Here is an 11,056-nt window from a genome sequence, read left to right on the forward strand (position 1 = left end):
GGCAAAAGCCATACATTTCTATTGCTATTTGGTGGAAGTAAACGTAATAAGAAACAATAGTCAGTTTAACACAATACTTAATGTTTTCTAGCTAAATATTCAAACTTGCCGTGATGTGAACGCGTGACAAAATGATCTGATGTCGAGATGCATTTTTATGACACGGTAGTATGTCCAAATTGCTCCCTACAGTAATCTCTTTCTAATTTAACACGTTGAATGTAATGTATCAACCCTTTGGCACTTGTTGTTGGTTTGGACAACTACTAGGATGTTTTCTTGTTGGTGATCAGACAGTGGAAAGTGTCTAATCTGTGAGGTCAAAGACATGACCACATATTTATACACACAAATTACCGTCTGTCAGTCTTACTGCAATGACAGGGAGGGACTTTAGTCCCATAAAACTGACTTACCAGCATGCCTATGAGGGCAGGTCAGAGCCAAACCCTGAACATAGCCTACCATAGATGGTGCAACAACAGTTCAAGGGGGGTTATATAGGCAAAAGCTTGACTTATTCTAATGTGGCAGAAAACATGCTCTAATGTCGCAGACCCTAATGTAATGCAAAAGCACACAGCTGTAAAGCTAGGTCAATCTTCACTTTCAATATTTATTTGCATGTCACACCATTCCACTACAAAGCCTAGACCTGATTGGCTGCTGGGTCTCTACAGTGGCTGACACTGCCCCTGCTACTGTTGGTGCTGGTGGCGATGAAGCCTCGGAAGGCGAGGGCGGCGTGTCTCTGGTTGCTCAGCCCGTCTTCCATCGCCCCTGGCCAGATGGAGGACCAAGAAGGCAACCGCCCCCCTCAGACCTAGCACCAATAGCGTCAGCAGAAGAAAGCCCGTGAGCAACTCCCAACCGGTACTCGGGAAGAGGAACCTGGAATCTGGAGAGGACCACAGCGAGAGAGAGTTGAGCAGGATGGCAAGGGCCTCGAAGCCCCTGAAGACCCGGCGCCAAAGAGTGTCGTCTCTGTGCGATGTCTGGGGGAAGGGGCGGCGCAGGTCTGAACACAGGTGCCACAGGTCCACGTGAGATTTAGTTCCGATGGTCAATAGGCACCAGAGGGCAACCTTGGGGTAGATGCCTGAGAAGAACATGACGTGACAGTAGGAGATGAGGAGCTCCAGGTAGCCTCGTGTCTGGGTGTCACAAGGTGGTCTGCTGCTCTGCTCTGTGATCTGTTTCACGATGGGAGGCTGAAGTTCCTGGTAGTTGTCACCAGGGGGAACCCTCCTCTTCCTTAAGGGGTTGAATTGGATCGCGGAAAGCAGCTTGAGGCCAAGGAGGGTGGCCAGCTGCACCGCCAGATGGAAGCGCACCGTGGTGACGTCATCCAGGACCAGCACTCTATAGAAGTGGACAGCAAAGTGGTTGAACATGCAGGAGAGAATGACTTCAGGGAGCAGGGGCTGTTTCCTTGTTGATTTTTCACCTGTCTGCTCGTGGTCAAGGCTTTGAGACATTTGAAAGGCCAAACAGTCCATTCCTGCCATTGCAACTGTCAGGGTGATTTCCGGGATGTACACAAGGATGTGGTAACAGATGGAACTGAGACCTCCATTCTGCAGGACATCCTCCACTAGTCCATCTAAGTGTAAATACATCAAGATCAGAGTGGATGAGAGGCAGAGGTTGCAGGTTAGGAAGGTGAAGGAGTGCTGCAGTCTCTTCCAGACCATCTTTCTAAGTCCCTCAGGTTGTGGTGGAGTTGAGCCCTGAGCCTCCCTGGACGCTGCTGGGGCTGTTGATGAGTGACTGTGAGCCTGGTCGACTACCACAGTCCCCCAGTCTCTCTCCAGGTCTTTGCTCTTCTGCCTCCAGCGTTGCAGGAACAGCCCCGACCATACAAAACCGGAGAGGGTGAAAAGCACCATGCCCCAGCCCAGCCTGAGGGCGTAGAAATGGAGAAATATAGACATGGTGGATTTCAAGAAGAGAGCGCCGACCAGCAAACCCTGTAACTCAAAGTATAGGGCCACTGCCTCTCCGAAATAAGACCTGATCTCTTCCAGCAGCTGCTGATGCTGTCTCCAACTGAAGGGTTTGAGGCCACACCAGCAAGCCCTCCATCTCCCCTGTAGGCTCTGAAGAAGTTGGGCCTCATGGAAAGGGTAGGTGTCCGTTAGGACTCCATTGCTGGACAAACTGGCCACCACTGGTTCATCTGGGAGGAGGTGAATCTGTCGAAACACCTGGACCCGCTCACACACCCCCACTCTTAGCCGGGCCAAGATCCTCTGCAACAGTGTGACACACTCAGCCGATGACAGAATCCCACAGACCCCCTCCGCAGTGCTCATCCCTCCCGGGTCCCCCACCTCTGGTAGCTGCGCTCTTAAGGAGCAGCCGGGTTTGGGTCTGAACAGCAGGTCCTCGTCAGCCTCCAACAGCAGCCTCTCTGAGGTGGTCCCCACCGCAATGATGGCCCCCCCAGCCCTGTTCTGGCTGATCACTCTGGCAAGCAGGTCCAGTCCCCCCAGGGACTCTTTTGTAAGGATCCTCCCCAGGAGCCAGTCCACAGTGTCAGCCTCTGCCTCAGGGTGGAACTCCAACAGAATGAGAGGCTTTAACTCACTGAGGCGCTCTAATGGAAGCATGGGGCCTGCAAAGGTGAAACTGGTAAATCCTTTCTTCCCCACGCGCCCACCTCCTACAGGTAGTGTCATTTGGGAGTGCGGCAATTGCGGCAACTTCTTCTTGTGGTGGCAGGGTTCACCAGCACCCAGCTCTGAACGGTTGGCTTGTGTCAGCACTCAGTGAAGTATCATGAGAGGCCTCACACGCCGTGAGAATGTCTCGCAGTTGGGCATTGTGACATCATCACATCATAGAAAAATGGTTTCACATACACTGCGCTCTGTGACAAAATATTCTGAAGAACATGTCATGAAACATTAACATTTTAGAAAAGCAGATTTGTTTTTATGAATTTTCTCAACTACTCAAACCAAACAGTATTTTTTATATTTTTTCATGAATTTTACTACTGTTCAAATCCTTTTAATTTAGTCAAAATGTTTTTCTGTGATGTGTAAGAAAGTGTGCTTATTGGGTCAATTAAGAGGTGTGATACCAGATTTAACCAGAAGATGGTAATATCCCCTTACAAACACAGCTACTACAGCAATTCTACAGTCACTACAAGGGAGTTATAAATCAAGGTGTTGTTGACCAACGGAAATAACTTACATAATTTTTGTAATTCACTCAACTATTAGTCACTCATTTCTTGCTGAGAGATAGAACACTACATGTGATTCACACCAGTAAGAACAAAGGGAAAAACTGTTTTAATCATTTTTGTCTATTTTTGAAAACATGGAAATGTGACTTCCTCTCTGGCTTGTATACAAAGTTACAGATTTTATTATGGCATTGATACAGTTTCATCTAACAAAAGCCATTGGAGAAATGCTAAGCCTCACACAGTGTTTCAGCATTTCATGGAAACCTGTGGGGTGACTTCTGTAACTTCATAATTTGTGCACCAGGAAGAAATTGGACAGTGGATATGAAAAAGTCTAGCACCCCTGTTAGACTTAAAAGGTTTCTTGACTTTTTATATTCACTGTATGCATGACTCTTGCCAGAAAGCAAGCAGTGGGATAAGAGAGGAGGGTGTGATTCAGGAGGAGAAAACAGAAAAATAAACTTCCAGTCTTGTTTGTCTAGGGTGCGTCAATAAGAGGATCTGTGTGTGTGTGGGCGCAGAAAGAGTAAAGCGGTGACAGCTCTGACTGACATCACTACCCCTGCAATGCCCTGACATAGTGCCTACAGAGCCAGCAGAGACAGGCCCAGAGGATTACTGACCCCCATAACCCTCCTCCCCCAGCTCTGACCTATCAAACACGGTCCATTAGAAAGTGCTAAGGCTCTGTCTGTCAGTCTACATGTTCTCTGTCTGTCAGTCTACATGTTCTCTGTCTGTCAGTCTACATGTTCTCTGTCTGTCAGTCTACATGTTCTCTGTCTGTCAGTCTTCATGTTCTCTGTCTGTCAGTCTTCTACATGTTCTCTTCCAAGTGACCAACATACACCAATTAATGCGTAAAGGGAACATATCACTGATGCTTTGTTTAGTTATATATAATATGGTATTTACAATGACATCTATTTCATTATATATGTCCATTAATATGGTATTTACAATGACATCTATTTCATTATATATGTCCATTAATATGATATTTACAATGACATCTATTTCATTATATATGTCCATTAATATGGTATTTACAATGACATCTATTTCATTATATATGTCCATTAATATGGTATTTACAATGACATCTATTTCATTATATATGTCCATTAATATGGTATTTACAATGACATCTATTTCATTATATATGTCCATTAATATGGTATTTACAATGACATCTATTTCATTATATATGTCTGCCATTCAGAAGTCATAGGGTCTCTTTGGAATTTCCTTGTTTCTCTTGAAAACATACATGAAAGGAGTTTGAATAGGAAATATATAAAAAAAAATGAATAGGAAATATAGTAATTGACAAGGTTAGAAATAATTATTTTTCATTAAATACATTTTTGCCAAAAAATTACTTTTTTGGCAATTTCTCGCATGGAATAGCCCTCATTTGTCAGACTGCTGACCTTCAGAAAAAAAGTTATTTTGAGCCTATGATCAAACCCACAATTGCTGATGCTCCAGATACTAAACTAGTCTAAAGAATGCCAGGTTTATTTCTTCTTCAACCAGCACAACAGTTTTTGGCGGTGCTAACACACTTGCAAAAGGGTGCTGTAATGGTGAATTAGCCTTTTCAGATGATAAACTTGGATTAGCAAACACCACGTGCGGTTGGAACACAGAACTGATGGTTGCTAATAATGGGCCTCTGTATGCTTATGTAAATACTCCATTAAAAAATCTGTTGTTTCATTGGTTTAACTCTCCTAGCTGTGAGTTATGCTATGGTGCATAATTATGTCTGAATCAGCTCCAATCACTCATAAATGTCTAGGGAGACTGGTAAAAATAAATAGTCTAGTAGTGTATTTTCCCTTTAATGACCATTAAAAAACAATTTTCATTGACAAAGAAAATGGTTAAATGGTTATTTTTTTGCTAAATTAATGTGTCCACAGTAAAAATAATTATGGTGCATTTTCCATCTTTAACAAAACCATCTGTATTTTACTCTAATGCTAATTTTGAACCACCTTACCATACCAGCAGTATGGACCTTTTTGGTTTTGCAAACCACATAGTTTCTGGCTTGAATGATCTGCCATCTGAAAACATGAAGTGAAATGAATAAACAAACTTTGGAAAAGGGTTTATGATGTAATAACCAACAGTCCTGAATTGGCCATTGTTCTCAAAATACCCAGCTCTTACATAAGTTCAAAAGAAGAAAACAGTGAAATCTAAATTGTTTTTTTTGGTGTACACTCAAGGCATATGAAAATATAATTAAATTATGACTTTAAGGCTTTTAGAATTTCCAATGTCTTCTCCATTTCTGTATATTTTAAATCCTTAATTCTGGAGTGGAATTCTGACAATTCTAATTTTGCCTTTCTATTTTGGTGCTGATCAGAGGTTTGCATCTTGCAGTGTACTCTTTGTAATTCTGCTGCAAACAGTAGATTGTGTCCCTTCCACCCAGCATTCTGGAGGTTGTTGGTGATTTCACTGACACTTATTAGGGCTTCAGGAAGCAAAGGCATTGAAGCCCTGTTGTGTTTCTTGGCGTTCATTATTATTATTTATTATCAGTACTTTTTTTGCATATCAATCAGACAAGTACATTCATATTGCGAAATATGCATTGTTACACATATTTAAAACAATCTTAAGACTGCATTATCATATGAAGGCAGTTTCCGCTTGTTGATTCCAAAAGTTAGTTTGACAGAAGCTACTGTACTGTATATTAGAAAGTTCTAACTAGCTCACTATTTTAATTTGTGGATATTTTCTTATATGTGTAAATAAATTAACAACATGTTTGTGCACAGCTATATGTGTAGAACTAAGTTAAGTTTATCACCAGTATGAGCAAGGAAATACACTAAAACTAGCCAGCTAGATGCTGTAGTAGCGAGCTAAAAATTAGCAAGCAAAGGGAGAGGAGAGAATTCACGTTCCATTTAATTTTGAACCAGTGGTAGCTTGCTAGTAAATGTTCTGAAAATAATCTGTGCCTTCCAGTTAATTGAAAGAGATAAATCCAAAGATAACTAAACTCAATCTATCCCCTGCAAGATTCAGACTGTCAACCTCTGGCTTTGGAAGCACTCGTTTCTACAAACTGAGCCACACAGTCGATAGAAACCAAGAAATGTATAGAGTACATTTTCATTCAATGAAACTAGGGCACAGTTTCTGTCATCACATGTACAAATTCCTGCCCCTCTGTCAATCGGGAGGGATAGTTCCTATTATTAAACTTCTACTAAACCTCTATTGTTTATCTCTCTCTCTCTATCTCTATCTCTTTCTCTCACCAATATATTATGTAGGTTGATTTCATTCTGGAGTAGATTTTCATTCAATAAACAAGGGGGCACAGTTTTGCCAGGCACCAGCTAAATCTATGCCCCTAGTCAATCAAGAATCAGTTTTCCAAAGATTTCTTATTATGTTCTGTGTTTTTCCCTCACCATCATATTCAACAGGTATATTTGATTCTAGAGTAGAATTTAATTCAATACAAAATGAATTTATACTGTTTTGTGTCTCTCCTTCATCACATTCAACAGGTTAATTTTATTCTAAATTAGAACTGAATTCAATACAAAAAGATAAACCATTTCTGTAAGCCACTGGCAAAATCTGTGTCCTCCTATTAATCGAAATAGATTTTTAACATAACCAAAGTTATACTTAGCCCTGTGGTATTCAAACTCTCAACAACTGGCATGAAAAGTACACTGTGCAACAAACTGAGCTACACACCCAATACTGAATGCACCAGAAATATATGGAATAGATTTTCATTCAATGAAACCTGGGGCTCAGTGTCTGTCATCCAACATCAAAACCTGTTCTCCCTGTCAACTGGGAGGTATAATTCCAAAAATATTAAACGTCTACTGTTATTGTGTTTTTTTTAATTCTGGGGCAGATTATCATTCAGTAAACACGCCGACACCGTTTCTGTTAGCCTCCAGCGAAATGCATGTCCCCCTGTCAATCTGAAGGGATTGTTCTAAAAATGTCTAAACTTCTAATGTTATTGTTTCACCCTTACGCCCACACATTCAATAGGTTTATTTCATTCTGGATTGAAGGATGTTCTTTCAATAAACAAGGGTGCGGGTTTACTGTCAGACATACGTGTCATTTTCCAAAAAATACAAATTATTTTAAAGGTTTTAGCAGTTCACTGGTGAGAACCTATTTTATTTGTTACCGTTGTTATTTGTGTTTCAGCAGTTCATTAGAGAAACACTATTGTTTTTCTAACAGGTCATTAGGATTTCAGCAAAGGTGCTGAAGGCCTCTTGGGGCTATTTCAGAAAGCAGGTATAGTGAAAACCTAGAGTTAGTTGACTCTGGAAACTCTGGGTTTACGGTTTCAAAGAGCCAGTTCAGCATTTCTCTGAGTCAGTTACTACAGCAATATACACAGTGAAGCTAACCTGTTCGCTAGCAGGTTTTATACAAACTAACCCTGAGTTTGTGCAGCTCTTTAACCCTGAGTTTGTGCTGCTCTTTAACTGAAACCTGCCATCTGAATGGGCGTGTGCTTTTCTTGAAGAGCCACTTGAAGCACAAATACACAACAGAAATCTCAGTTGGGAGAGGGTGATCAGACCCCGCTTGGATGTTTTATCATTCCCTAATGATTAACTGTTTGAGCATTATCGTTTTTCGACACAGTCGATAATTTATCTGAACAATATTCTCAGCCCTCATATCGTTCCTATGATACTTTATGGGACAAATTATTTGTGTTGCAGTTTTCTGTATAACATTGGTGACGCTGAGCATATTTTAGAGTGGCCTTTTATTGTGGCCAGCCTAAGGCACACCTGTGCAATAATCATGCTGTCTAATCAGCATCTTGATATGCCAAACTTGTGAGGTGGATGGATTATCTTGGCAAAGGAGAAGTGCTCACTAAATCAGATTTAGACAGATTTGTGAACAATATTTGAGAGAAACAGGCCTTTGAGTTCAGCTCATGATAAATGGGGGGGGCAAAAACAATAGTGTTGCATTTATAATTTTGTTCAGTGTAGTATGAAGCTTTGAGACTTGAAACACAAATCAGTTAATATTTTAGGGTTTCCAGGGGTGATTGGCTGCATAGATGACACTCATAATCCTATCACAGCTCTTTTAGCAAACAAATAAGATTATGTGTGTAGGAAGTCTTCACACAGCATTAATGTGCAGATAGGCCAACAAATTGTACTTTATTTGAGAATTGTACTTTTTTTTTTTTGCTTAGAAAATGTCATTTACAACTTAAATATATGTTAAATGTAGCCACTGAAATATATTTAATTAGGGTAGGGGAGGCTAAACCGCATCACAATTGCTTGTACTGATATTATACTTTTCCTGTTTGATGTGTATATTTTTATTTCATCTTCAGTTGCTGCCAAGAACATTTTGTGCCTGTTGGGTTGCACCTGCATAAATAAATGACCTCACTTGGTCCAGGAAAGCAAACTCGGCAGTGAAAACTGCCCAAAAGCAACTATACGTCCTGAGAAAACTCAAAAAGTAGGCATGTCTGCAAAAACTCTTGCCAACTTCTACAGGTGCACCGTTGAGAGAAGTCATCTGCTGCCATCTCCCCGCCGTGCAAGGCATCAACCATACACGACGCCTTGGGAAAGCACAGAACATTATCAAAGACTACAGCCCTCCAGGCTACGGTCTGTTCACACTGCTGCCGTCTGATAGACGCTACCAGAGCATCAGGGCACGCACTTCTAGACCCAAAAACAGTACTTTTCCCTCAGGCCACGAGTCTTCTCAACCAGCAACACTGATCTATGATCATACTGATCACACATGTATGTACATTAGAATATTCTTTTGTATGTACCATTCATAGGCATATTACACTCATATTATTTTTACATTGTAAATTGCTGCTAGTTAAAAAATGTATTATTGCTATATTTTTGCTTTGTATATTTCTTAATTTTTACTACATAGATGTGTGCCATGTCACAAGAATGTCACTGTTCAGAATGACGCTGTGTTATTTGGTGCATTTGATAAATAAACTCTGAACTTGATATTATACTCACACACACATTATGTAAATGTTTAATGAGTGGAACACTCAAGATGTGACTTTTCTTTTTTCAATTAATACTCACGCATTGTCTCAGTCAGCAATTGTTTGCCACGCTAGCTCACATTCTTTTGCAGCTCCTACTGGTTTGCTTTTTTCTTGAATATATGTACCCATATTCTGCATGTGCATTCATTAATATATCTAACTCCACTGGGGAGAAGTATGGGGTGCGAGACATTTTTCTCCTGTCGCCATGATGAATCACTTTATCTGTATTCCATTGATGAGGCCTTTTTATATCCTCGTGCACGAGCTTTACTCGAGGTTAACTTAACTCAGAGTTGACTGAACCTATTGTTCCCACCTGTTCTGAAACCGTCAACTCTGAGTTTGACAGCTCAGAGTCAGTCAAGCCAGAGTTGTGGTTTCATCTCAGATTATGTTAACCCTGTGACAGCTCTGTGTGTCAGCATAGGGCTATGTTTGACAGCTAACCTGATCATTCTTGTGCAACAAAATGTATTGGTTGACGCAGATTCGAGGATGCATCGGTCTTCCTAACTTTATACTTTTTTGCACAGGTGTGCAAGAATGGCCTCACTTTTCCCCTTGTGACTAGTTTAAAGAGGGGTTGTGTGTCGCACAGTATATTTTTGGTTGTCATCAAGTTTATCATTGCTTTTAATAATAATAATAATTAATCATTGAAACAGTTGACATAGTTTTTGAAAACGTATTTGTGTTTGTCCAGCATTAGGGTGCTAGGACAAGTATGATATTTGAGTGGGGTGAGCAGGAGTTGTCCTTCCATGGGAGACCAGACGTGGCAGATATACATTTGGACATTGCCTGAAGATAGAGAGGGGAGGTTCCCCTTGCTGCTCCGTAATAAGGAAGGGCTGGGCCGAAGCATGAAGTATCACCCCACTAGACTTGTAGTCTTTTAGTAAAAGGAGAAACTGTGTCATTGTGCAATTTTCAAGATAACTGCCAATTAGAACATTGCTTAAAGAAATCGAATGGCTCAACCAATCAAAGACAACCACCACTACACACAAATAGACTATTATGCACAATTAAAGAAAACATGAGCACATTCATTTTAAAGATATTCCTAGTACCTTCAGTGTACGATCTGATATAATAGAGGGAATTGCTGAGCACACAAATCCCTCTTCTGGACAGTTATGTGTGAAAGAACTCTAACTGACCTAGAAATTCTCCTTGAGTTTCAGTCGACCAGACGTGAGATTACAAATGCTTGGATTGCAACCTGCACGGCTTCCTGTGTGACGTAAGGATTGAAATCTATGAACACTGAAGAAAATGTACCTGTAAGGAGCAGTGGAGTGGAAGAGGCAGGGTCGGGAGACAATTCGGGGGGGGGGGGCTAAAACACATGGGTGAGATCACCTGATAGAGGAGGAGTGGGATGCAGTGGGAGACTGAACGAATAATGCAACAGCGTATGACCATCTTGGTAGGGGCTGGTGGGAAGAGGTGAAGCAGAGAGAAAGGGAGAGAGGAAATGTAATGAGTCCTGGAGGGTTGCAGTCTAGGTTCAAAAATATACATTTAGGATAAGACAAAATGTTTATATCCCATAACTCTTTACCAGATTCCAGATTCCGCGGTTGGTATGACTGGGAGTGGATGGTTAAAAAGAAACACAATCTTAATAGATTTCACTGCAGGGAAATATAGCCCAACTGGCTTTACTGTGACCTGACCACCGATCCCGTTTTCTAGCAACACAACATGTGGAACCTCAAGTTGTCCTGACCTTGTATTGTTGAACCTAG

At 41.2% G+C, this 11,056-nt stretch overlaps 1 protein-coding gene across 1 annotated transcript; it reads right to left on the minus strand.

Moving 5' to 3' along the window:
- Nucleotides 1-649: 649 nt before the first annotated feature.
- On the minus strand, nt 650-2,681 carry LOC105013450 (anoctamin-10-like). Its single transcript, XM_010874994.2, has 2 exons — nt 878-2,681; nt 650-780 (listed from the first exon to the last, which is right to left on the minus strand). Exons 1-2 carry the CDS (start codon nt 2,679-2,681, stop codon nt 650-652), a joined length of 1,935 nt encoding a protein of 644 aa, XP_010873296.2.
- Nucleotides 2,682-11,056: the final 8,375 nt, after the last annotated feature.

Source organism: Esox lucius, chromosome 11 (genome assembly GCF_011004845.1).
Source record: "Esox lucius isolate fEsoLuc1 chromosome 11, fEsoLuc1.pri, whole genome shotgun sequence".
Taxonomy (NCBI): Eukaryota; Metazoa; Chordata; class Actinopteri; order Esociformes; family Esocidae; genus Esox; species Esox lucius.